This window comes from Capra hircus, chromosome 7 (assembly GCF_001704415.2).
Source record: "Capra hircus breed San Clemente chromosome 7, ASM170441v1, whole genome shotgun sequence".
Taxonomy (NCBI): Eukaryota; Metazoa; Chordata; class Mammalia; order Artiodactyla; family Bovidae; genus Capra; species Capra hircus.
Window position 1 is genome coordinate 100,668,856 of NC_030814.1, and position 25,309 is coordinate 100,694,164.

The window sequence follows — 25,309 nt, forward strand, 5'->3', positions numbered from 1 at the left end:
AGGGCTTCCTTGGTGACACAGTGGTAAAGATTCCACCTGCCAATGCAGGAGACATGGGCTCAGTGTTTGAGTTAGGAAGATTCTCTGAGAAGGAAATAGCAACCCATTCCTATAATATTCTTGCCTGGAAAACCCCATGGACAGAGAAGCCCAGCAGGCTACAGTTTATGGGGTTGCAAACAGTCAGACACAAGAGTCAGACACAGCTTAGTAACTAAACAAAAACAACTTCATGGGCAACAGGGGGCCCCTCTGTACCTCAGCTTCAGCTCTACAGCTATCCAGCAGGGCTTTTTCATGGGTCATTGGGAGGCTCTGGCTGACATATGCTGCCCTCTCTGATTGCCTTCCAGGCAATACCACATCCTGCCTCAGGAAGTGGCCTCGTGGGAACTCAACCACCCTCTGCCCCCTCTAGTTCCTCAATGCTGCCCCCAGGGGACATCTCTGGGCAGCCACGTCTTCCTTGGTACCTTTGAGGACTGACTCCCAGCCAGAGACACCTGTGCAGGCTCTAGAACTTGCCTTGTCATCCTGGAAGATGCAAGATGCCAGTGAGTCTCCAGTGTGGGGACAACTGCAATGACAACAGGAGGTGGCAGAAACTCCCCGTAATCAGCTCCATCTTTCCTTTCCCAGGAAGTGAGGACCCCCAGAGAGGTAGCAGACAGGGGACCTAACCCACAGACGCATGCCTCATTCTGCAACACCTCCTACTCCCATAACAGGGGGAGTTATTCTTCCCTTTGAACAGATGAGGAAATTGAGGCCTAGAGAGAATATCTTCATTCGGCATCTCCCAGAAGCTGATCCTGTGATAAGGATTCAAGGACAAGTAGTTTATTTGGAAAGAGATCTAGGAGGACTCCCCTGATGGTATGGTGGTTAAGAATCTGCCTGCCAATGCAGGGGACTCAGGTTCAATCCCTGGTCCAGGGAGACTTCACAAGAAGCAGGGCAAGTAAGTCCACCAGCCACAACTACTGAAGCCCACACACCCTAGAGTCTGTGCTCCGCAAGAAGAGAAGCCATGCAATGAGAAGCCCACGCACCACAACTAGAGAGTAACTCCTGCTCATGGCAACTAGAGAAAGCCTGCGCACAGCAATGAAGACCTAGCACCACCATAAATAAATAGATCGTTTTTCTAAGTGACCTAGAAAAGGCTCACGGGTTTCCCAGGCAGTGCTAGTGGTAAAGAACCCGCCTGCCAATGCAGGAGACACAAGAGATGCAGGTTCGATCCCTGAGTCGGGAAGATCCCCTGGAGGAGGAAATGGCAACCCACTCCAGTATTCTTGCCTGGAGAATCCCATAGACTGAGGAGCCTGGTGGGCTACAGTCCACCGGCTCACAAAGAGTTGGACAGAGCTGAAGTGACTTGGCACACACACACACACACAGAAAATGCTGAAAGGGAGGAGGAGAAGTGAGACAGGGAAGGGAAGGGAATCAGTAAAGAGTGCATTGATCTGCAAGTTTCCATTGTGGGTTGCTGGGACTCAGTCCCACGAGGACCTCTGAGGGTCAGTGCAGAACACACACTTCAGTCGATCCACCTGAAGGGTGAGGAAGGTAGAGTACATATTCATCAACTTCCATTGTCTGCCACAGAGGTGTAGAGCTCCACTCAAACCTGACCTGCCCCCTCTGCCTGCATTTCAACAAATTCCTGTATCTACTGAGGGCTGATTTATCCATCAGGCATCATAAGCACAGTACATCAGCCAATGATGTGAATATCTGGAGGAAACAAAACACATAAACGTGCACACACACCAAAATCTGAGCAGCAACTAGCAAAATTCAGATGAATTATTGTAAAAAATTCACAGTGTGAAGTTTATCACTCATAATCATTTCATAATATACAGTTTGTAGATCATCTGTTTTCACTTATCAACAATTTCTGAGCACTGAGGAAGAATCATAGCCAACTGTGAATTAAATGAGTTGCTGCTGCTGCTAAGTCGCTTCATTCGTGTCCGACTCTGTGCAGCCCCATAGACAGCAGCCCACCAAGCTCCCCCATCCCTGGAACTCTCCAGGCAAGAACAACTGGAGTGGGTATTAAATGAGTTACATGTAACCAAATAAATGCAACAGGAAACGTATAGAAGCTCTGTCGAAAGGGTTTACCAAAAATAATAATAATAACAAATATTGATGCGACCTGTGAGTGTCCTTTGATCATTTGATGTGATATAGGTGGTAAGAAACACAGGATTGATCCCTGAGTCAGGAAGATCCCCTGGAGGAGGGCCTGGAAACCCACTCCAGTATTCGTGCCTGGAGAATCCCATGGACAGAGAAGCTGGGTGGGCTAAACTCCATAGAGTCACACAGAGTCGAACATGACTGAAGCAACGTATCACACACACACAGTGGAGCCAAGGGCTGTTCACACCCCAGGGCTGTTCTCACCCCTACATCAGCCTCCAGCTCTTCTGAGTTACAGAACCCCAAAGGACCGTAGTCCTGCAGTCCCTCCCTTCAGCTTGTGAAGAGGTATTGCCTTGACCCCCAACCCCTCTCTCCACTGTCAGCAGTTGCCTCAAATCTGATGGTGTGGACCCCACCCCTCTCAACCTCACTTCTCCCAAATACGTAGAACCAAGAAACTAACAGAGCCTAAGAGACCTGTGGGACACCATCAAGCATATCAATATATGCCTAACAGGAATCCCGGAAGGAGAGAGGCAACAGGGGCAGAAAGAATAGTTGAAGAAATAATGTCCCCAAAGCTTTCCAACACTGATGAAAGACATGAATATACACATCCAAGAATCTCAATGAACTCCAAGTAGGATATACACAGAGATCTATACCAAAATATATTATCACCAAACACACACAACATCGTCTGTTCAAGCCTCTGCCACCTGCCACCTGATCTCCCACCTGCACATTCAGCAGTAAATAAGACAGACAAGTGTTACCTCATGCAGCCCCAGTATGAACAAGGAGACAGATAAACTAGAACTAGTCACTAGAACTATAGAGTTTAAGCCATGGCAAGTGTTACAAGAAACAAGGGGACTTCCTTGGTGGTCCACTGGTTAAGACTCTGTGTTTACAATGCAGGGGGCATGGGTTTGATTCCTAGTTGGGTAACTAAGATCCCAACATGCCACGTGGTACAGTCAAAAAAATATATTTTTAATTTAAAAAAGAAGAAATGAATCACAGTGATGTAATAATGACTGGACAACGGTAGGTGGTCAGGGAAGTGAGGGCCTCCTAAGGAAATGCCTTTGGACCTAAAGGATGAGAAAGAGGCAGCTTCAGAAGAACCAGGGCTTCCTAGCCAGAGGGAACTGCATGCGCAAAGGGCTTGGAACAGGAACAGTTTGATGTGAAGAAGAGCCAGACAGGAGGTCATGGTGGGCGATGAAGACAACCAAGGATATGAAGCCAGAAGTCTTGCTGGGACTGGATTTTATTTGTGGAAATCTGGATTTTATTTCAGGTGGAGTGAGCAGTTATGGGAAGACTGTTCAGCAGGGGCTGCCATGATCTGATTTGGGGTTTTTAAGTCCACTCTAGGCACTGCATGGAGAATGGAATATAGGAGTAAGATGGTTAAATTTTCCAAAACAGCCACAAAAACATCTCCCATCCCACATTCTCTTGCACAAAGAATGTTACAAGGTCACCGTGACACACCACCCATTGAGAGAGGTGGAGTCTGTGTCCCTTCCTGTTGAATCTGGTGCCAGAAGTAAAAGTGTGACACTTCAAACTGGATCAGGAAAGGTAATACAGCTTTTGCTTTGTTTATTTTTGAAGCCCTGGGTGGCTCTGTAAGAAACCCAACTACCCTGACTACTGACCTGCTAGGAGGAACCCAGTTCACACCAAGAGGACAGTTGTTCAGTCACTAAGTCATGTCCGACTCTTTCTGACCCATGAACTGCAGCACACCAGGTCCCCCTGTCCTTCACTATCTCCAAGAGCTTGCTCAAATTCATGTCCATAGAGTCAGTGATGTTATCTAACCATCTCATCCTCTGCCACCCTCTTCTCCTTTTGCTTCAGTCTATCTCAGCATCAGGGTCTTTTCCAATGAGTCAGCTCTTTACATCATGTGGCCAAAGTATTGCAGCTTCAATAACAGTCCTTCCAATGAATATTCAGGCTTGATTTCCTTTAGGATTGACTGGTTTGGTCTCCTTGCTTTCCAAAGGACTCTCAAGAGTCTTCTCCAGCACAATTTGAAAGCCTCATTTCTTCTGCACTCAGCCTTCTTCACGGTCCAACTCTCACATCTATACATGACTACTAGAAAAACCACACATTTGACTGTACAGGCCTTTGTTGGCAAGAGGTTTGTGGAGGTGCCCTAGTCCACAGCTCCTGCGACAGTCCCAGCACACACCTGGCATCAATTGTAAGACCTGTAAGTGAACCTCCAGATGATTCTGGCCCTTCGTTTGTTGACTCACCCCTAAACCTTGAAATCTTTCCAACAAAAGAGTAGCGACAACCAGTGTCAGCGCTGCCCTGCCCCAATCCTTGGCCCACAGCATCTGTGAGCATCATAGCACGGCTGACTTACAACCGCTAAGCTTTGGGGTGGTGTGTTAAAGAGCAGTAGTATCTGGACTTGGGGACAGAGAGGAGTGGAGAACTGGATGGAGAAGGAAGGCAAGAGAGTGGCATCCGGGGAAACTAAGGGAAGAGGGGTGTCGTCAAAATAAGCGATGCCAGGGCTTGCACCAGGCTGGAGCAGTGGATGGGAGAAAAGGGAAGAAATCTGCGGATTTGTGCAGGACGCCTTTTGGAAGTAAACTCAAGAGAACCTGCTGTATGTGATCACTAATGGAGGGTGAGTAAGAGCAAAGACAAGAGCCGGTGACAGGTCCCCCGCCCGGCCTTGGGGATTGACTACAACTCCCAGCATCGCTCACTCAGGCTGCGGGAAGGGAAAAAAAAAAAAAAGTTTGGGCCAAGCATTCCCGGAATGCGCTTCCTGCTGGCGCGGGGCGGGGGGCGGGCGGGGAGACCGGGCGGGGCGGGGGGCGGCGCGGCCGGAGCCCGGGGCGCGCACTCAGCCCGGCCCGGGCCCCAGCATGGCCGAGCCGCTGCTCAGGAAGACCTTCTCCCGCCTTCGGGGCCGGGAGAAACTTCCCCGGAAAAAGTCGGACGCGAAGGAGCGCGGTGAGAGAGAGGGAGGTGGGGAAGAAGGGGCCCCGAACCCCGCCCGGCTTGGAAGAGGGTCCCAGGGCCCCAAAGAGGGACCGCTGAGGGGACAGGGGAAGCCCCGCGGAGCCCTCTGCGGGTCGGGGTTGGGGGCAGGGGCAGGCAAGGGTCGTGGAAGTAACGGGCCGGGGGCAGAGGGGGCGCGGACCGTTATATGCGCTTGACCAGGGATGCCAGCGCTGCGGGCTCCTCGGGAGGCCCGGGAGGGGGCCTCACCCCTGACAGGAAATGGGGCCGAGGCTGAGCGCTTGGAGAGTGGAGGGGAGGAGGAGCTGGGAGGCTGAGAAACTGGGGCTTAGTCAGGCCAGGCTGGCGTCACCCTGTGCCCTAGAGACCAGGGATGGGAGATGGGGGCGTACACCCTGCGGAGGAGTGAGAGGCGGTGCGTCGATGGTGGGGGCCACCTCCCAATCCCCTCTTACCTATTAGCCGGTAACTGCAGCTACACCCACCTTACACAGCCGCAGGAAACTGCCCCCTGTACAGATGGGTAAAGTGAGGCACGGAGCAGTTTGGGTAATTTACCCAGTGCCAGTGAAGCGACTTAACAGCTCTGGGACTAGGCTACTAAATGAGAGCCCAGAGAGACTCGGGGAGTGGAAGTATGAGATGACCAGAGGAGGGAGTCGGCATGGAAGACCTTAAAGACATGGGAGCTGCGTGGGACAGGAAGTCCGGGAAAGGAAGGGGTTAAAGGAGGGAAGGCAGAGGACTTCATGGATCTGACCTCCCCCAGCCGTCTTCCCAGAGATTCCCAGGGTTCCCAGGGCAGAGAGAAGGGACAGGGGTGCCCACGCACAAATACACAAACAGGAAACAGCCTGGGATGTCTGAGAAAGGATGGAACTGGGGCAGGGCAGGGGAGGGGGTTCCGAAAGCAAAAACTGTTGGGGTCTGTCTGGGCTAAAACACAGGGTCAGCTCCAGGATGGGGGCAAAGTTTGGAAAGAAAGGCAGCAGGGTGGGGAGTGACATGCTGCGGGTAAAGAACCTGGCAGCCACACACTTGCTGTCACGCCCGCTTTGGGCTTCTAAGCAAGCTAGCCAGCATCCACCATGGGCTGCATGTGCCCGAGATATGAGTGCCTAGGAAGCGCTCTCATGCTGAGATCACAGTGAGGCTCAGATGGCAAGTGGTTTCCCCGAAGCCACCCACTGAGAAGGCACAAGGGCAGGGCTCCACACCAGCATTAAAGAGAGGCATGGGGACGTAGAGTGGGGAATGCGGGGCCCAGGCCCAGAGAAACCCCTCTGGACCTCTGAGGCTGGAAGGCAGATGGACGAGTCCTGTCTGGGACACGAGGGCAGGGAGTTGTGGGCGGGGAGAGGATGAGACTTCCAGCCTGCAGCCACCCATTCCAAATGAATGTGGGGACTGTCCAGGCTGAGTGCACCCCATGTCCCATAGGGGAAGAGCCCTGGGCTGGGGCTGCTCTGGGGGCAGTGGGAGGCTGCATCTCACTCCCCTTGCTCTCTGCCAGGCCGACCAGCCCAGCGCCCAGAGCCCAGTCCTCCAGAGCCCCAGGCCCCAGAAGGACTCCAGGCTGGAGCAGAGGGGCCCCCCAGCCCTGAGGCATCTCGGAGCCCGGCTCACGGTGCCTACCTGCAGAGCCTGGAGCCCAGCAGCCGCCGCTGGGTGCTGGGTGGGGCCAAGCCACCAGAGGAGGCCACTCTGGGGCCGGGGGCACCTGGCAGTGGGGAGCCTGCCGGTGAGATCTGGTACAACCCCATCCCAGAGGAGGACCCCAGACTCCCAGCACCGGAGCTCCCAGGCCCACAGCCAGGCTCAGCTGAGGCAGAGAGCCCGGCCTCTCCAGGTGAGCACAAGCTTCCCACCCTGGGGCCTGTAGGTGACTACAAGCATAATCACCCCCATCCCAAGCCCAGAATTCTGGACCCTGAGGTCTGCTGTCCCCACAGGCGCAGCCCCTGCCAGCCCCCCGACCAAAGCCTCCCGCACCAAGTCCCCCGGCCCGGCCAGGCGCCTCTCAATGAAGATGAAGAAGCTGCCTGAACTGCGGCGCCGACTGAGTCTGCGGAGCACCCGGACGAGCCGAGAGCGCGAGCGGGCCGCCCCCGAGGGCTCGGTCATCAGTCGTTACCACCTGGACAGCAGCGTGGGGACCCCAGGGCGGACAGCAGTAGCTGAGGGCGCACGCGGCCCAAGGGCGGGTTACCTCAGTGACGGCGACTCTCCCGAGCGCCCCGCGGGGCCCCCGTCGCCCACTGCCTTCCGCCCCTATGAGGTGGGCCCCTCCGCCCGGCCGCCCCCGGCTGCGCTCTGGGGCCGCCTCAGCCTGCACCTGTACGGGCTGGGGGGGCTGCGGCCGGCGCCTGGGGCCACTCCGCGAGACCTCTGCTGCCTGCTGCAGGTGGATGGGGTGGCCCGGGCCCGAACCGGGCCGCTGCGTGGGGGGCCAGACTTCCTGCGGCTGGACCACACCTTTCACCTGGAACTCGAGGCAGCCCGGCTGCTGCGGGCCCTGGTGCTGGCCTGGGACCCCGGTGTCCGGCGGCACCGGCCCTGCGCCCAGGGCACTGTGCTGCTGCCCACGGTTTTCCGAGGTAGGGTGCATGGTCTCGCAGCAGGCGGGGAGGGCACAGGACTCGGCTCCCAGCGCCCTCCTTCCTCTAGAGTGCCCAGGGTGGGGACGTAGCTAGGGGACAGGGCACAGGAGGTGATGGGGGCAGACCCCACTCAGGAAGTCCCCCTTGTGTCTTTAGGGTGCCAAGCGCAGCAGCTGGCTGTGCGCCTGGAGCCCCAAGGGCTGCTGTATGCCAAGCTGACCCTGTCGGAGCAACAAGAATCACCTGGCACAGCTGAGCCCCGAGTCTTCGGGCTGCCCTTGCCCCTGCTAGTGGAGCGTGAGCAGTCCCCTGGCCAGGTGCCTCTCATTATTCAAAAGTGTGTTGGGCAGATCGAGCGCCGAGGGCTGCGGGTAAGTCCCTCACCCCACCCTAGCTAGCCCCCAGACCTCAGAACCACTCCCCAGAACACCCAGGGTATGGAAGCCAGGCTTCCCGCTACCCCACCTGGGGAACTCTTAGCTCCAATCCCAGCCTAGACAAGGGCAGGCGCTCTCTACACACCCCCAAATCCTAGCATCTAGCCCAGAACTCAAGGGTCCTCTGTTCATTCGATAACATAGGATCCTAGCCCTTTTGGAGCTCAGAGTCTGGTGGGGTGACAGACATGACTAATAAATCACATATATGAAACTGGCTGGGATAAGAGTGAAGAAGCTGGGACAGTTTAAAGCATGCTGGTTGGGGTAGTCAAGGAAGGCTTTCCAGAGGAGGTGACAAGTAAGCTGAAAAGGAGTCAAGGTTTCCTGAGTCAAAGGAGGTGGGTGCCAGGACAAGTAATTTTGAGGGTTTACAGGGCTGGGTTGTCCAAGCAGCCAGATGGGGTACCCCATGACAAGTGTCAGAAGAACAGAAAGGCAGCCAGTGACGTTTCAGCCAGCCCCCAACCTCTCAGCCCATTGCCACCTGGATCCAGGTCTCCCGCCCTCACCCCATAGGGCCCACATCAGTCTGTACTCTGACAAAAAAGACACCTCTCTGCTCCTACCCCCAGGTAGTGGGCCTATACCGTCTATGCGGCTCAGCAGCCGTGAAGAAAGAGCTTCGCGATGCCTTTGAGCGAGACAGTGCAGCTGTCTGCCTCTCTGAGGACCTGTACCCTGATATCAATGTCATCACCGGTCAGCTTGTCCCTTTGCTCTCCTGCCTGCTCCCCAGTCAACCCTCAACTCAAGGCAGTCCCTGTGGTCCCTCTGGGACTTCATCCCTTCTGTTGGCCTTGTTTTTCACCTTCCTGCACCTGTCCTCCTCTTTCCCCCCTCCCAGCCCCCGTTGAAGTTCCAGCCGCAGAACCCAGGGGTGCCCTAACCAGTGTGGGCCCTATATCCACAGGCATCCTCAAGGATTATCTTCGGGAGCTGCCCACCCCGCTCATCACCCAGCCCCTCTATCAGGTGGTGCTGGAGGCCATGGCCCGAGGGCCCCCAAGCAGGGCTCCATCCAGCACTGAAGGCACCCGTGAGCTCCTCAGCTGCCTGCCAGATGTGGAGAGGGTGAGTTGGGCCTGGGGGGTGGGCAGGACAGGGAGTGAGCTGACATCAGCAGAATGTTCTTCTCATGCCTGGGCTGGTGGCACCATCACACCCCTGGTGCTATTAGTATCCCCACTTTATAGATAATGGAAGCCAAGGCTCAGGGCAGTTGAGTGAGTTGCCTCAGGTTTCACAGGCAGGATGTACCGAAATTAACCGACTCTGAACAGAGGCCTGTCAGCCTACCATAAGGGAGGTTCCTGGCTGTGGGATCCTGCCTCAGTGCCTCAATATTCTCATCTGTAAAATGGGATTACTACCAGCCCTGCCTAACACACAGAGGAGAAGGTTCAAGCCCAAATTCTGCCATTTCAAAGTTGTTACCTTTGGCCTCAGTCTTCCCTCCAGCAAAATGGGAGCATAATACTAATAGCTAAGTTCTAGCAGGATCGTCTCCTGGCTATGAGACTCTGAATCTCAGTTTCCCCATTCTGAACCGCCTTAGTCTCCCTCGAGTGCGACAGGGGACCGACTTTGCCCACCGCGTACTCTCCCAACCCTCTTCTCTCAGGCTACATTGACGCTTCTCCTGGACCACCTGCGCCTTGTCTCCTCCTTCCACGCCCACAACCGCATGACTCCGCAGAACCTGGCCGTTTGCTTCGGTCCCGTGCTGCTTCCAGCGCGTCAGGCACCCGCCAGGCCCCGCATCCGCAGCTCTGGCCCGGGTCTCTCGAACGCGGTGGACTTCAAGCGCCATATCGAGGTGCTGCACTACCTGCTGCAAGCCTGGCCAGGTGAGCTGGCCCCCGACCCCGCGCCGCGGAAAGGAGCCTGGTATCCCAGAGGATGCTTTCTCTGGCGGCCACAGTCTCGAGCTTCAGGCGAGACACGCCCCCTCGTCAGAGTGAAAACCTGTACCTAGTTGCCTGAGCAACCAGTACTAGCTCAGCCAGTGAAATCCCGATCCGGTCGAAGGCCTTGCCTTTCAACAGGCCAATCAGGGGCGTGATTACATAAACAGCCAATCAGAGGTGTAGGTGCTGCCAATATGCGTGACATCACCCAAGCCCTCCCTCTCCCACTGCAGATCCGCGCAGGCCCCCAGAGCCTCCGGAGCTCGTCCCGTACCTGCGGCCCAAACGACAGCCGTCGCTGCACTTGCCGCTAGCGAGCCCCGAAGTGGTGACTCGGCCCCGCGGCCGGGGCGGTCCCGAAAGCCCCCCGAGCAACCGCTACGCGGGTGACTGGAGCGTTTGCGGGCGGGACTTCCTGCCCTGTGGGCGGGACTTCCTCTCCGGTCCAGACTACGACCACGTGACTGGCAGCGACAGTGAAGATGACGACGAAGAGGCTGTCGAGCCGACTGGCGCCACCGATTTCGAAGACGACTTCGAGGCGCCCTTCAACCCGCACCTGAACCTCAAAGACTTTGATGCCCTCATCCTGGACCTGGAGAGAGAGCTCTCCAAGCAGATCAACGTGTGTCTCTGAGCCGGGCGGGGCTGGACCCCAATTACTAAGGCCAGGCTCCTGATTGCTAAGGCGGTGCCCTAACGACCTAGGGAGGACCAGACCTGTAGCTCAGGCCTAACTCCTGGTTACTGGGGAATTGCCTAGCGACCAGCCAATGCTTTGCTGAGAATCGTTCCCCATTTCCAGTACTCAGACACTGGTTGCGACGGGCGGAGATGGGGGACTTTAGGGACCAGCTATTGTGACCATCTTTTCTTGAGTACCAAGGGCTTCTCTCCTGGCTGCCAAAAGGCAGTTCTGCTTGCAGGGCCGGCATCTTTTGCTTCCCCTTAGCCAGGGAAACACCAGTTACTGTGAGCATCACCCTGAGATGGTGAGACACCCTCCCAGTCAGTCCTTGCTGCTGCCAACCAAATCAGTATTAGCTTTGAGCACTGCACTCTGCTTCTCCCTCAGTGGGCCCAAGGACTATGAAGAAGTGCTGTTTGAGCCAGGTTGTCGGGGGAGCCCCTCTCCTGGGCAGCCTGGGGCTTATAGGAAAACAATTGGTTTTGCCACCCTCTTTTCCAGGGAAAACATAATAGCCTCAAACCAGCAAAAGTAGATAGCAAGAGTCTGGCCCTTCCCCTCCCCAATTCTTCCTCCCCATTCCTGAAGAAATTAAGCACTTGTAAGACCTCCCTTTTGGAGGGGCCCCACCTGAAGTGTCAGGCTGGGGGCACTTTGGTACGGAACATATTTATTGCCTCCCTGCGTGTGTGCCTGTGTGTGAGGAGTAATGTGTATGGACGTGTCTAGAGTGGGTATGTGGGGCTCTTTCAGGGACCACAGAGGGGGTGGGGGGAAGAGTTTGCAGTGCCCAGGCACCCTGAAATCCCCAGTAATGGTGCCTCAGTGAGCCCCCGAGTTTCAGTGGGAGAGTAGGGTCCCCTCCTGTCTCCCCCCTCTTTCCCTCACTTCCATCTTTGTGGACAATAAATCAATATGCACAGGATCTGGGATGAGTACTTGGGCCCCCATGGACCAGACATGGTTTATTCATTGTGTGTGACAGGAAGCCGCAATACTTTGGCCACCTGATGCAAAAGAGCCAATTCATTGGAAAAGACCCTGATGCTGGGAAAGACCAAAGGCAAAAGGAGAAGGAGGCAGCAGAGGATGAGATGGTTAGATAGCATCACCGACTTAATGGACATGAATTGAGCAAACTCTGGGAGATAGTGGAGGGTTGGAGGAGCCTGGCATGCTGCAGTCCATGGAGTCACGAAGAGATGGACATGACTTAGCTACTGAACAAGTGAGGAGGGGAGAAAGGACACAGTTGAGTTCACAAATAGGCCCAAGGACTCCCCAGGGCTGTCAGAACCCCTCTTAGCTCTGACTCCGTCCAGCCCCTCCCTGTCCTCAGGGAAGATTGCAGGGTCACTGGGCCTCATGGCTTAGGCCCAGGGCAGGCAAGGATAAAACTCCAAGCCAGCTAGGCACAGTCCAGGGGTGGGAAGACAGCCAAAAGCACTGACCCATGAGGCCCTACATGGCGATGGAGCCATCCCGGAAGTCCGTCCTCCCGATGAGGATGTTGACCACAACCGGGTGGCCATCTTGGCACTGCTGCTGGGCGTCACGCAGCACCTTGACCACCTGATCCTCATTCTCACGTGAGAGCAGCAAGCCCTGGGCCCCCAGTCCCTGGGCTGCCTTGTGATAATCTAAAACGGAAGGGCAAGTCAAAATGGTGGCAGAAGCCCGGCCCCCCGTGCAGGCAGCCCAGGAGAATACACATTCAGCTGACCCTGAAATGGCGTTCCCCCTCCCTGCCCATCCAGGCCCCTCTCACCAGTGTAAGCCAGGCCACAGGCCACATTGCTGCCCAAAGAGGGCACCTGCTCCCTGGAAATCTGGGTCCAGCCAGCATCATTTCCTATCAAGGCCATCACTGGGATCTGCAGGGAGGGAGAGGAGGAGGCCAGGCCAAGGCCTTCAGTCCCAAGGCTTGGCCAGCAGCAGGTGAAAGGCAAGGACAGGACCTCTGCCAGATAAGGAGCTCCCTCCCCAGCCCACCCCTGAGGATAGTTCCCAGAACCCCAGGCTCTGAGCTTCCCTTGGGTCAGCCCGCCCAGTCACCTTGTGTCTGACGAAGGTGTCAAATTCGATGAGGCTATAGCCAAACGCTCCATCCCCAAACAGGCACCAGACCTGAGGTGGGTACCAAGGATAGTTGGGCTGGCTTACGGCCCAGAAAGCAGCAAGCCTCCTGCACCCAGCACACTCTGACTCACCTCAGCATCCGGCCGACAGAGTTTGGCCCCAAGTGCAAATCCAGCACCAACCCCCAGAGTCCCGAAGGCCCCTAGGAGAACCAAGAGCAGGTGTAAAGAGGCCCAGAGGAGTGCAAGCTGCCCCAGGTGTAGGTCTGCCCTTACCAGGATCAAGCCAACACAAGGGCCCACGAGGCTTCACCAGGTAGGCAGCTGTGCCCACAAAGTCCCCGCCATCGACCACCAGGATGGAGTTGTCAGGCAGAGTGTCCTCCACCAGCTGCAGGACCCGCACCGGGTTAAGATGCTGGGCTACGGGCATCAGTGCCTTCTCCCTGTGACGGAGCAAGGCAGGTCAGCAGAGCCAGCAGCCTGGCCCGCCAGGAACCCATGACCCACCAAGCCCACTCTGCCCAGCCCCCACCGGAAGGTCTGCTCCTTCTGTTGGTCGGCTTGCCGAAGCTCCTCTGCCCAGTCTGAGGCCCACATCTGACCCCGGAGGCCCTCCACCAGCTTCACCACGAAGGAGCCCACATCTCCTGGGGAAGGAAAGGGGCACAGCTGTGGGGAGAAGGCCACCGCCTACCTTTGAGCACGAGGCCCAAAGGCAGCAGGAAGCCAACAGGCATCTGAAGCAAGGAAGCAGGCAGCGGGGGAGGAGGGGGCAGAGATGGCCTAAGGCAAAATGGGTAAAACACCCCAGAGCCTGCCAGAACCAGGGTCAGGGCGACAGGGGTGAGAGGAAGAGCAAGGCCAAAGTGAGTCAGCAGGGCTTCCCTGGGGCGTCAGTGGTAAAGAATCCGTCTACCAATGCAGGAGACACAGGTTCGATCCCTGGTCCAGGAAGATCTCACATGCCACCGAGCAACCAAGCTCAGGCACCACAACTATTGAGCCTGTGCTCTAGAGCCCAGGAGCGGACCCCTAGAGCCTGTACTCCACATCAAGAGAAGCCACCGCAGTGAGAAGCCTGCACGCTGAAACTAAAGAGTGGCCCCCACTGGCCACAACTAGAGAAAGGCCATGCAGCAGTGAAGACCCAGTGCAGCCGAAAATTTAAAAATTACAAAGTGAGTTAGAAACTCACATCTGCCTCTGTCTTCTGCCTCCCCCTTCACACCCTGGGTCACACAGACCTGTCAATTCTGCCCCTGAAACATGTCTCTAAAAACACCTCTATCGTCCAAGCACACCTCGACAACCCAGGCACATAGAGTATTGGAGAGCGACCAGATTAACCAATGACGATGTACCTTTCATCAGCTCCATCTCAGAAATGATCACACAGGGGCTCAGCGAAGCCGAGTTTCTCCTCCCTGCCCATCCCGACTCCAGGCCTCATGGTTGCTGTCCTGGCCTTAACAGCCCCCTTGCCTCTACGTGGTCCTCTCCAACTTGCTGCCCATCAGCTGCTCCAGTGGGTCTTCCCAAATGTGAGTACACATGGTGCCATTTCTTTGCCTGACACAAGTTCCCTCTCACGTACACTGCAGGGTAGTCAACGTCCTTGGAACGATGGGCAAAGCAGGACACGGAAAGGCTGTGGAAGAGGACTGAACAGGGGTAGAGGAGCCCCGACAGAAAAACTAAGAGACCCCAGGTCTCTCTCTTTTTTTTTTTCCTGCTAAATCCCTCAGGTTTATTGGAGACCAGGCCTCTCTCTGGATCCACAACCATGGCCTGCCCAAAATCAAGCCTGAGAACGTGCCTGGGACCCGGTCCCCTCATTTTGGTTTTGGGCAAGTCCTCACACTGAGCCAGAGAGGGAGACAGTCAATCTGCAGAAAGCTGGCTTTAGGGAGGAGAGTCTGTCACTAGCGGGAAGGTGGTAGCTGGACAGAAGCTTCGCCCCACGGTCTCCAGCTGTCACTCCCACTGTAGGCGCTGTGTGTGTGTGCAGGGCCCGGTGGTAGGCCCAGCTGCCCCCAGCCAGGGCCCAGCGACAGATGTCCTCCTTCGGCAGCAGCAGTCTGTCCTCCTCCAGCCGGCTCAGAAGACCTGCAGCACCCAGCATCACACCACCCCCCCCCCCCACATTCCATAAGAGTTGGTTGTGAAAACGGCCACAATGAGGATGCTCACTGCGACCACCAGCACCACTGCCTGACCAGCCACAGAGCGGCCATCAGCACCAAGGTGGTCACCAGCTACTGCCAGCATCATGCCTCCTCCCAGAAGCAGGCTGGCAGAGGAGCAGTCCCCATTCACCCAGTGGAAATCGAATGCCAAAAGGGGCAAGCCAATGACAGTGGCTACCCAGGCTCCAGCAAGACAGTCTTCATCCGTGCCCAGCCCTGAAGCCAGCATGGTGGCGGCGGCGGCCAGGGCCTGGAGCAAGAAACCAGCAGCGGCCCCTCAATTTGCCTGGGCAGTGCTCAGGGCTGCGTGTAAAGACACTGCTCCCAGCGCCAGGCCCTAAAGGCAGTGGGCAACATGGCAGAGTACAGTCAGGACACGTTATCACATGCACATTCCCGGGCCTTCCCCCCAGTACACGTGCTGTGTGTGCACGTGCGCGTGTGCCTGTGTGCTCAGCTGGGTCTGAGTCTTTGTGACCTCATGGACTGTAGCCCGAGAGGCTCCTCTGTGCCTGGGATCTCCCAGGCACAAATACTGGAGTGGGGTGCCATTTCTTTCTCCAGGGGATCTGCCCAACCTAGGGATCGAACCCGCATCTCTTGCATCTCCTGCATTGGCAAGAGGACTCTTTATCACTAGCGCCAGCTGGGAAGCTCTGGTTTACAGTAAACAATTTTAGAGCTGGTAACAACTGACCTACGAAGGGGAATGACCATTTTATGCACAATAAAAATTTCTAAAAAAACCCCTACCCTTAGTTGATCCAGAAGCACCTACCAGTCGAAGGGCCAAATATGCATCTCCAGCCAACTGGGTGCCCCCTGGGGCAGGATCCAGGCCTTGATCACCAGCACCCAGCTCAAGCCAGCTGTCAGCAGAGGCCAGAAGAAAAGCAACACGTACAAAAGGAGGGGCTCACCCTGCACAGCCTCTTGGGGCTTCCAGAAAATGTCTGAGTTGATCAGCATCTCCTTCCGGTCACGGTTGACAACAATGATTTTGCTGCTGCGGCTGAAGACACGCCCATAGGACAGGCGGAAGTCACACACTGTTCCTGGGGAAAGGGGGGCGGGTCTCAGCAGACCGAGGGCCAGCTTCTTGGGGGTGCCCAACACTTTACTCAACCCACTGTGGCTCCCTGAGTGCAAGAAGGTCCCCATCCTTCACCTCTCCCGGTGCCAGTGCCACCTGCAGTAAGACTCTGCAGGTCCCCACTCCTGGGACCTAGACTGGCCCCCAGACCTATGGCGCTCTGGCCAGTAAGAAGGTGAGAGAAGTCATGGCGTGTGTTCCTGAAGCCAGACCTCCAGCAGCCTTGCGGCTTCCACCCTTCTCTCTGATATAACCTTGTTCCCCCAGCCCTGCATGTTTCTCATCACCCGCCAAGTGAACAAGGCCAGGCTACCTGGCTGGCTGATGAGAAACATGGAGGAGGAGGTAGGGGGAGAGAGAGGACTCAGTTACCCCAACCGAGGCCATGCTAGCCCAGTCCTGCAGCCAGTCAGGCCCCAAGTACACGAGCCAGCCCAACCACAGCCTTCCTGACTGCAGACTCAGGGACGAGCCCTGCCAAAATGAGAAAAAAAACTGTCAACTAACTCATAGGTGGGTCTTGAGAAATAATAAGCACGTTGTAAGCCACTGTGTTTAGGGTGGTTATTATACAACAATAGCTGATAAAACTATTATGTGCCTAGCAGGATTCAGAGCACTTTATGTAAGAAGACATGTGTACGGGCTGTGTCAATGCTATATAATGCATATATATGCAAGTGCTGTACACACAGCCCCACAGGTGCCCACCCTCTGTGCATGCCCTTCTATGTAAAGCTGGGTCCCAGACACGACTGCCACCTGCTGAGAAATTAGGGGTGAGAGGTGGGAGGGTGGGTGATTATGAGACTAGGTGCCAGCCAGTACCCAGCAAGGGGGGCAAGGTCACACGGGCAGGGAGGTACCTAGAGGGAGGGGAAAGGGAGGGAGGGTAGGAGGACCAGGCCCACCTGCCAGGACGACCACGTCTGCCTTCTTCAGGGCGGCCCTGCGGTTCTGCCGGAAGTGGAGGGGGTGGTTGCGGCCCAGCAGTCCCCGTGCCATCCCCATCAGGAAGCAAGGGATGCCCAGGGTCTCCACGGCAACCCTGGGGATCCAAGCAGAACAGAAGTGAGTGTGGCCCAGGGCCTGCCCCTCCTCCCAGGGCACCAAGGGACCAGGCGTGTGACAATAAGGGCAGGCCAGAGGCTTCTCACCGAAGCTTATCTGCGGATGTCGGAGGCAGCAGGGCCTGGCTCCCAATTAGCATGAGGGGCCTTTTGGCCCGACTCAAGATCTCCACACATCGCTGAACCTGGGGCAAGAGGTGGGGGCTCAAAGAGCCGACCTCGGGTCACCAAGAGGCCCCCCAAGATGACAGCCCCGATACTGATTCAGAGAGAAGCCACTCAGCATGTGGTGGTAGTTGGGTGGTTGGGGGCGGAGGGGGGTCCCTGGCCAGGGAACAGAGGTAAGTCACCTGCTGGGGGGAGGCCTGGGGAATGTCCAGGGGCAGAGGCCCCTCAGGCTGAGGCTCCCAAGCTCCTGCAAAGAGGTTGGCCAGGGAATTCGCTAAGTACCTGCGAAGAGAAGAGAAGAGGCCATTACCAGGAGTAATTACCAGGGTTTCAGAAGCTGAAGAAGAAGGGCCCAGAAAGGGACTGGAAAGGCAGGGCAAGAACAGAGGTGGATGAACAATGGTCCGGGGACACAGACCCCAGCGGCCAAGTGCCCAGTGGCCTGTTTCCCCTTGGAAGCTTCTGGTGACCACCCCAACCTGACACAGACCTTGAGAAACAAGGGCCACAGGCTGGAGCACCAGAATCAGGGGCCAGACCCGCTGGGTCAGACAGATGTGGGCTTGGGTTCTGGCTCTGCTGCTTCCTGTGTGACTCTGGTTGAGTGATTTAACTTTTCTGAGCTTCCTCCTCTGTAAGATGTAAAAGGGACCATCTCTCCCAAGGTCCAGTGATATATCCACTCAGGATATGAAGCACGTTGCAAAACACTCTACTGTTGTCTAGGCACTAAGTCATGTGTGTCCAGTTCCTTTGCAAACCCATGGAGTGTAGCCCGCCAGGCTCCTCTGTCCATGTTATTCTCCAGACAAGAATACTGGAGTGGGTTGCCATGCCCTTCTCCAGGGCATCTTCCCGACCTTGGGATCTAACCCAAGTCTCTTACATCTCCTGCACTGGCAGGCAGGTTCTTTACCACTAGCACTACCTGCGAAGTCCAGTGTGTACATATCTATCCCAAACTCTCTAACTATCCCTTCCCCCCATCCTTCCCCACTGGCAACCATAAGTTTGTTCTCTAAGCCTGTGAATCCCTTTCTATTTCATAAACAAGCTCATTTGTATCACTTCTTTTTAGATTCCGCATATAAGGGATGTCACATAATATTTCTCCATCTCTAGCTCACTTACTTCACTCAGCACAACAATCTCTAGATCCATCCATGTTGCTGCAAATGGCATTATTTCATTCTTTTTTAGGGACTCAGCCCTATTCTTATTTAAGGTAATAATGATTAATTCTTTTCTACTTCAGCATATGCTTTGCCCTATCAAAATAATCTCACTTTATTTTTCACAAAATCTTAGAGAGAAAAAGCAATGTTTGTCCACCTTACAGATGAGGAAGCTGACATCAAGCAAGGTTTAATCACAATATACACAAGTCAAATCATTATGCTGTACGCCTTAAACCTACATTGTGTTGTTTATGTCAATTAGATCTCAATAAAACTGAAAGAAAAACAAGAGAAGTTTAATCATTTGTTCACAGCTAGCTAGTGGCAGTTCTGGGATTTGAACCCATCTCTCTGGACATTCATTTCACTCCAGCTATGTTACAGATGGAACATAGCTGTGTGGATTAAGCACTTCCTTCAGGCTGAACCCTAGTGCACCATTAACAAACTGGACAACTGCATGCAAGTCATTCAGCTGCCTTGGGTCTCAGTTACATAATCTGCGAAATGGGCTGAATAATACCTGAGTCTTAACTCTAAGGGTTATTACAAGAGACATGTGAGTTAACCTGCTACACCATGAGCTGGCCTTCCAGGTGCTCCTCATATGCCCAGGGAGCAGGGACCTGTCTGTCCTATTCATGCCCATCCTGGCACCTAGCACATAGTGGCACTCACTAAATATTTGGAGGGGGAGTAGAAGTCAGAGGGGCAAGGACAGGCAAATGGAAAGGACAGAGCGGGAAGAGGAGACCTGATTCTCCTTTCTGTGTCCTGTTTCAGCCAGGTCCACCTCAGTGGTGACCAGAAATGATCCCTCTCACATACCTCTGCTCAGTCTATGCCCCTACTTGCAACTTTTTTGGCCTCTCAATGGAAAGACGTTCCTCCGTGAAACTTGCAACTCTTCCAGGAAAACCTTCAAGCTTATTCCACACCAGGCCTGCTCTCTCCAACACCCAGGCTACTCACCACTCAAAAGTCCCATAGGAGGCCCCAGAGTGAACTGTGCCCATGCCGTGGGCCTACAGGGACCCACCGTCCCCTTATCCTATCCTGCTGCAGGTCCAGACACTCATATGAGATCCATCCACATCTCTGCATTCCACACCTACCACCTAGATTGCAGGCCACCATCAACTCTCATCCCAGGGACTGCCACACCTCCTCCCTGGCTTCCCAGCTTCCACCTGACGCCAAAGTCCACTCTCTGGCAAGAGCCACAGGGATCGTTAATAAAAACCCAAACCAGGGCTTCCGTGATGGCTCAGTGGTAAAGGATCCACCTGCCAATGCAGAAGACACGGCCTCAATCCCTGGCCGGGGAAGACCCCACATGCTTTAGGACAACTGAGCTCAGGTGCCACAACCACTGAGCTTGTGCTCTACAGCCCGGGAGCTGCGACTCCCGAGGCCCACATGCTCTAGAGCCTGTGCTCCGAAACAAGGGAAGCCACTGCAATGAGACGCCCACAAACCGCAACTAGAGAGAGGAGCCCTGACTCACCACAACTGGAGAAAAGCCGGCGTAGCAATGAAGACCCAGCACAGCCAAGTTAATAATAAAAATACAAACCAAACCAGGGTATCCCGTGCCAGTGCTTAAGGTCCTGAAATGCTTCTCAATGGCTCTCTAATTAAAAACAAAGCCCCAGGGACTTTCCTGGCAGTCCAGTGGTTAAGACTTGGCCTTTCAATGCAGGGGTACAGGTTCAACCCCTGGTCTGGGGGTTCAGATCCCACATGGCTCGAGACCAAAAAAACACAAAGCAAAAGCAACACCGTAACATGTTCAAGACCTTTTATTTAAAAAATCACAGCCATTTATTTTAAAAAACAAAGCCCTAGGTCTGCCCAGGCGCTCCTGCTGACTGCTCTCAGCTCAGCCTCTACCCTTCTCCCCTTTGCTCACCTGTTGCCACCACACGGGCCACTTTGCTTTCCCAACCCACAAACTTCATTGCTGCCTCAGGACCTTTGCATATGCTGTCTCCTCTACCTAGGAAACTCTCCCCGTGGCTGGCTCCTCTCAAACTAACGTGCAAATCAGTGAATGAGTCAAAGAAAGGATGGGTGCTGGCAGGGATCTGTGAGAGAAGCCAGGGAATATGGGAGGGAGAGTGGTAGGAGCCGGGCTACTTACCAGTGGACCGCTCGACTCATGAGGCCCTTGGGCGGCTTAGCTGGCACCATCTCCTTCTGAACCATGAAGTAGGGGTACAGCACGTCCAGAGGCAGTTCCACAAACACCGGGCCTGCATGGAGACAAGGAGAACACTCAGTCTGCTGTGCCTCCCAGGTCCCAGGGCGGGACCTCTGCCCAGCCCCCGCCCCACTACCTACCGGGGGTGCCCGACTGTGCAGCGGCCATCGCGGCCCTCAAGGTGGGGATGATATCCCGCACTCTTCGCACAGAAGCACAAAATTTGCAGAGCGGCCGGAACAGGGACATCTGATCAACTGCCTGGAGTGCACCCCGATTCTAGTAGAGACAGAAAAAAATCCAGGAAGTCAACACATGAGCACTTCCAGGCTCCCTGGGGTCCCTGCCACCTGCCCCCCACCCCCACCAGGACAGGGCACCTGCAGCAGGGTGCTGGCAGCCCCACCCAGGAGCAGGACTGGGGACTGAGCTATCTGGGCGTTCTTCACCGCAGTCACTGTGTTGGTAAGGCCGGGGCCTGCCGTCACTGCTGCCACACCCACCGTCCCTGGAACACAAACCCTGTCTCAGCTGGGTCCACCCTCCCGGCCACGTTCCTCTCCCCGCCAAAATAAAAACCCTGCCCCCTCAAAGAGATCCCAGTCTCACCAGCTCCCAGCCCTCCCCATTCTGCCCTCACCGGTCAGGCGGGCTACAGCATCAGCGGCAAAGACAGCTGTGACTTCGTGGCGGGTGTCCACCACGCGGATGCCCAACTTCTCACAGGCCACCAGCAGTGGCGAGATGTGCCCGCCGACCAGCGTGAAAAGGAAGCGCACACCGTGGGCCTTCAGCACGGCTGCCACGTTCTCCCCACCATGCCGGATGCTTGCCGTGTCCACCTGGGCCGGGAGAGGGGAGGAGTGAGATTGTCAAGGACCAAGGTGCAGACACCAGGGCAGGTGGGCAGAGGAATTACACCCCTCCCCCAGGAAGGAGGGGAGGGGCAAGGCGGGAAGGCAGGGGAAGCTTGGTGTTGCTTTGCTCTTGTTTAGTCGCTAGATCATGTCTGACTCTTTTGCGATCCGCATGGATTGTAGCCTGCCAGGTTCCTCTCTCCATGGAATTTCCCAGGCAGTAAACACTGGAATGGGTTACCTTCCTTCTCCAGGGTATCGTCCCAACCCAGGCATTGAACCCACGTCTCCCGCATTGGCAGGCAGATTCTTTACCACTGAGCCACACCAGGCATCTTATCAGAGCCTCCCGACAATATATCCTTTTACAGCTACAAAGACCATGACTCCTGAGCAAGACTCAAAGTCCCATAGAATCAGTGCTCTCAAGGCACCTGTGGCGCAAACAGGAAGAGAGATTAGAAAAGGTGGATCCACAGAGCCCAAGGGAGCTTGTCCAGAAGCCACCAGCTGGGACTCCAGAACGGCCTGCCCCCCAGTATCACGTCCCCCAACAGGAGACTGCTAACTCATCTCCCAGGCCCCCTGCCACCCACTGGACCAGGCCCCATTCACAGGCTGCCAACAACCAAGTTGCCTAGCACAGGAGCAGCCTGTGGCAAAGACAATGCTGGGGCTTCCCAGCCCCAGCTTCCGCACAGCCCCGTACACCAGAGGCCTTTGTCACTGTTATGGTTGTTCAGTCACTCAGTCATGTCCGACTCTTTTGCAGCCCCACAGACTGCAGCCTGCCAGGCTCCTCTGTCCACGGGACCTCCCAGGCAAGAATACTGGAGTGGGTGGCCATTTCCTTCTCCAGGGGATCTTCCCAACCTAAGGGTCAAATCCACGTCTCCCGCACTGGCAAGCAGGTTCCTTACCACTGCACCACCTGGGAAGCCCGGCCTTTGTCTTAAATCTTTACAGGTCCACAAGACTAGTGGCACTGCTCCAGGTTAGGAGGGAGACTTCCCTGGTGGGCTGGTGGTTACGACTTTGCCTTCCAATGCAGAGGGTGTGGGTTCGATCCCTGGGCAGAGAGCTAAGATCCCACATTCCTGGTAGCCAAAAATCCAAAACATAAAACAAAAGCAACACTGTAACAAATTCAGTAAAGACTTAAAAAAAAAAAAAGACAGGGAAAGGGTCTGGGAAAGGGTGAATTTCTGCGAGGAGCCAAGTAGTTCAGAGCCAGGTCTGTGGGGTCACTTCTTCCCTAAACAGGTCACCTTAGGCAAGTCATCACACACCCTCTCTGAGCCTCGGTTTCTGCTTGGGGAAAATGAAAACAAACTGATGGGTACTTGGGAAAATCGCTCTAAAGCGCTGAGCAGAACAGACAGCTACCCTCACAAAACTGTCACAGCCAGCCACATCCTCTGGGGCCTGCCCTCAGCACTCTGACTCCATCGTATTAGGGAGCACCGCTCTGTGAAAAGGACTGAGAACCTTTAAGGAAGGGGGTAGGTGGGGTGTGGAGTGCCGGGCGGGGTGAGGAGTGCCGGGCAGCTGCAGTTTCCCTGTGGCCCCTTCCTAGAGGCAAAGTCCAGGGTCCCGGAAGCAGTTCCACAGTAGCAACCGATCCTAGAATTTCCCGACCAGTCAGTCGCTTTATTAATCGGAACCTCACTCTCCCCGCCTGTGAAATGGGATAGCTGGAAACGGTGCTAACGGAAGTCCACTCCTTTGACTGCCCCCGGCCCGCCACCCCTGTACGCCCCCGAACCTTGTGCATCAACTGATAGAAGAGCCCCAGGCGGTGAGCGGCGCCCAGCAAGGCGGCCACTAGCGTCCCGAAGGCCAGGAGCAGGAAAGAGGAGAAGAAGCCCCAAGCTGGGGCGGCAGTCGCCGCGGTCTCCATGAGCTGACACCTAAGGAAGAAAGGGCAGTGCTAGGACTTGGAGGCGACAATTAAATTATTCAGAAGGCACACCCTCTCTCCGGGCCCAGATCCCGGCCACGCCCCTTGTCTCGCGCACCGAAACGATCACGCCCCTTACACCTCCAGGCTCCTAACCAGGCCACGCCCCTTGCAACTTTAGCCCAACCCCCCGCCCCTTACATTACCACGACCAGCTAAATTAGGCCACCACAAGTCAACGCGGCGACAGCGCCTCCAATTATTTCCCACTTACCTGCTTCTCAATGGGTCGGCGGGAAGCCCCGCCTCTCTTTGATATCAAGGACACGATTCTTCGCCCTAGTGGTGAGCCCAACCCATGACTACACCTCCAAGTCTGCGTGCATGACCCTCTCCTGAAGCCGGACCCCTCCCCTCCAGCGAGCGCCTGGACTCCAATCTGACTCCCGAATCCAGGCCGTGAGTCAAGGTCAGGTCGTATCAGGATGCTCCTCCTACCCCCGTGGAACTTTAACCTTCACCCATAGGAAATGGCGCTGGCTCCAGAGGAATTCGGCGCCCTGCGTGTCACGTGATCAGGCGCACGACTTGAAAGGGTTGGGCCAAGTACCTGTGTCCTAGCCCCTTTTGGCCGCTTGGATCCAGGGCGCCCCTCCGCGCATGCGCGGAGCCCTAGCCACTCACCGGGACACAGGCCCCTCCTCTAAGAGCTCCGTCTCTACTGGCCGCCTCTTGCACAGGCTCCGCCCTCCCTCGCTTTTCATTGGTTTGTGCTGCAAGCCTCACACACGCACACCCTTTTTTTTTTTTTTTTTAAACAAGAAGCCACGCTCCTCTACGACTTTCAGCGGCCTGGAGTCTCGCGGATCCGCCCTCCTCCGGTCTCCCCTTGGCCCCAAGTTGCTGGCCTGCAGATTCCAGGCATTCCGAGCCCAAACTGCTTTCCACAGCAGGCATGCTGTACGCCCCTTCACGCTGGCCCAGCGGACGATCACAGACCCCTGGCCCAGTGTCGCCATCCGTGATCTCACCCCAAACAAACCCTGCCCCTCTGGCTCCAGACTCGGCCTCCCACCCCACTGCAATTCTGCAAAGGCAGAGGCCTGCCCTCTCTCCCCTAAGCCCGCCTCCACTGTTTCCCTTACCCTCGTAGGTCCTGCCCACTTCCTGCAGGCTTGGGGTTTTCTGCTTCCGGTGATGGAGAGGGAACGCTACCAGTGGTCCCCGTTCCAGCCCGCGACTCGCCACATTTCAGCCTTCTGGAAAAGGATCTCCCCATCAGTAAAGGGGCAGTAATTATGGTCCCCAACGCTCTGCTTCTCTCCAAGACAAACCCTGCCGTTTTTACACTGGCTCCCATCCCGAGTCAACTTCTGGGATTGCCCTCAGAATTCTACCCCATCGTTCATATTCTGTAGAATCATTCTGTTGCAGAAACCAGTATTCGAGAAACCAGGCACTACACTCGGAGAGTTGGAGAACTCAGGTTTACTACGCCAGCGGGCCCAGAGGAGTTAACACTCCAAATTCTGAGCCCTGAACAAAGGGGTTATGGAGTTTTTATACACAAACGGGCATGATTAAGCAGGTTTGCTGGGGTTGGGCAATTGCAAAGAGCAGGACAAGGGTGAGATAAGCTCCAGATCCTAGTATTGTGAGTCCCCACTTTCTGAGACCTATGTGATCCAGACTTTGCAAGGAGCAAGCTGAGTTACAAAGGGAGAAGGAGCAGGAGGGTTTGTAAATTTTTAACTCTTCAATTCCACCCA

General features: G+C 55.6%; 2 protein-coding genes across 3 annotated transcripts; one reads left to right on the plus strand and one right to left on the minus strand.

The window, feature by feature from the left end:
* On the plus strand, nt 5,018-11,728 carry SYDE1 (synapse defective Rho GTPase homolog 1). The gene is made up of 8 exons (XM_018051289.1): nt 5,018-5,160; nt 6,683-7,018; nt 7,122-7,766; nt 7,926-8,140; nt 8,782-8,908; nt 9,120-9,280; nt 9,831-10,056; nt 10,350-11,728. The coding sequence occupies exons 1-8, from the start codon at nt 5,073-5,075 to the stop codon at nt 10,751-10,753; spliced, it is 2,202 nt and encodes a 733-aa protein (XP_017906778.1). The 5' UTR covers nt 5,018-5,072; the 3' UTR covers nt 10,754-11,728.
* Nucleotides 11,737-24,241, minus strand: ILVBL (ilvB acetolactate synthase like). 2 transcript variants are annotated; one of them, XM_018051290.1, is made up of 16 exons: nt 23,815-24,080; nt 23,406-23,550; nt 21,424-21,625; nt 21,164-21,291; nt 20,924-21,062; nt 20,724-20,835; nt 17,585-17,684; nt 17,322-17,419; nt 17,076-17,212; nt 15,992-16,126; nt 13,418-13,532; nt 13,159-13,328; nt 13,015-13,085; nt 12,860-12,931; nt 12,573-12,678; nt 11,737-12,444 (listed from the first exon to the last, which is right to left on the minus strand). In XM_018051290.1, the coding sequence occupies exons 2-16, from the start codon at nt 23,538-23,540 to the stop codon at nt 12,266-12,268; spliced, it is 1,899 nt and encodes a 632-aa protein (XP_017906779.1). In that variant the 5' UTR covers nt 23,541-23,550; nt 23,815-24,080; the 3' UTR covers nt 11,737-12,265. The 2 variants fall into 2 exon arrangements, with proteins under 2 accessions (XP_017906779.1, XP_017906780.1); XM_018051291.1 differs by lacking the exon at nt 23,815-24,080 and adding an exon at nt 24,151-24,241 and having other exon boundaries at nt 12,256-12,444.

Coding starts and splice junctions, on each gene's coding strand:
- SYDE1 (XM_018051289.1), top strand. CDS start 5,073: ATGGCCGAGCCGCTGCTCAGGAAGACCTTCTCCCGCCTTCGGGGCCGG. Junction 7,767..7,925: donor GCTGCCCACGGTTTTCCGAG/GTAGGGTGCATG, acceptor TTGTGTCTTTAG/GGTGCCAAGCGCAGCAGCTG. Junction 10,057..10,349: donor CCTGCTGCAAGCCTGGCCAG/GTGAGCTGGCCC, acceptor CTCCCACTGCAG/ATCCGCGCAGGCCCCCAGAG.
- ILVBL (XM_018051290.1), bottom strand. CDS start 23,540: ATGGAGACCGCGGCGACTGCCGCCCCAGCTTGGGGCTTCTTCTCCTCT. Junction 21,292..21,423: donor TGCTGTAGCCCGCCTGACCG/GTGAGGGCAGAA, acceptor TTTGTGTTCCAG/GGACGGTGGGTGTGGCAGCA. Junction 12,679..12,859: donor ACACCTTCGTCAGACACAAG/GTGACTGGGCGG, acceptor CCCTCCCTGCAG/ATCCCAGTGATGGCCTTGAT.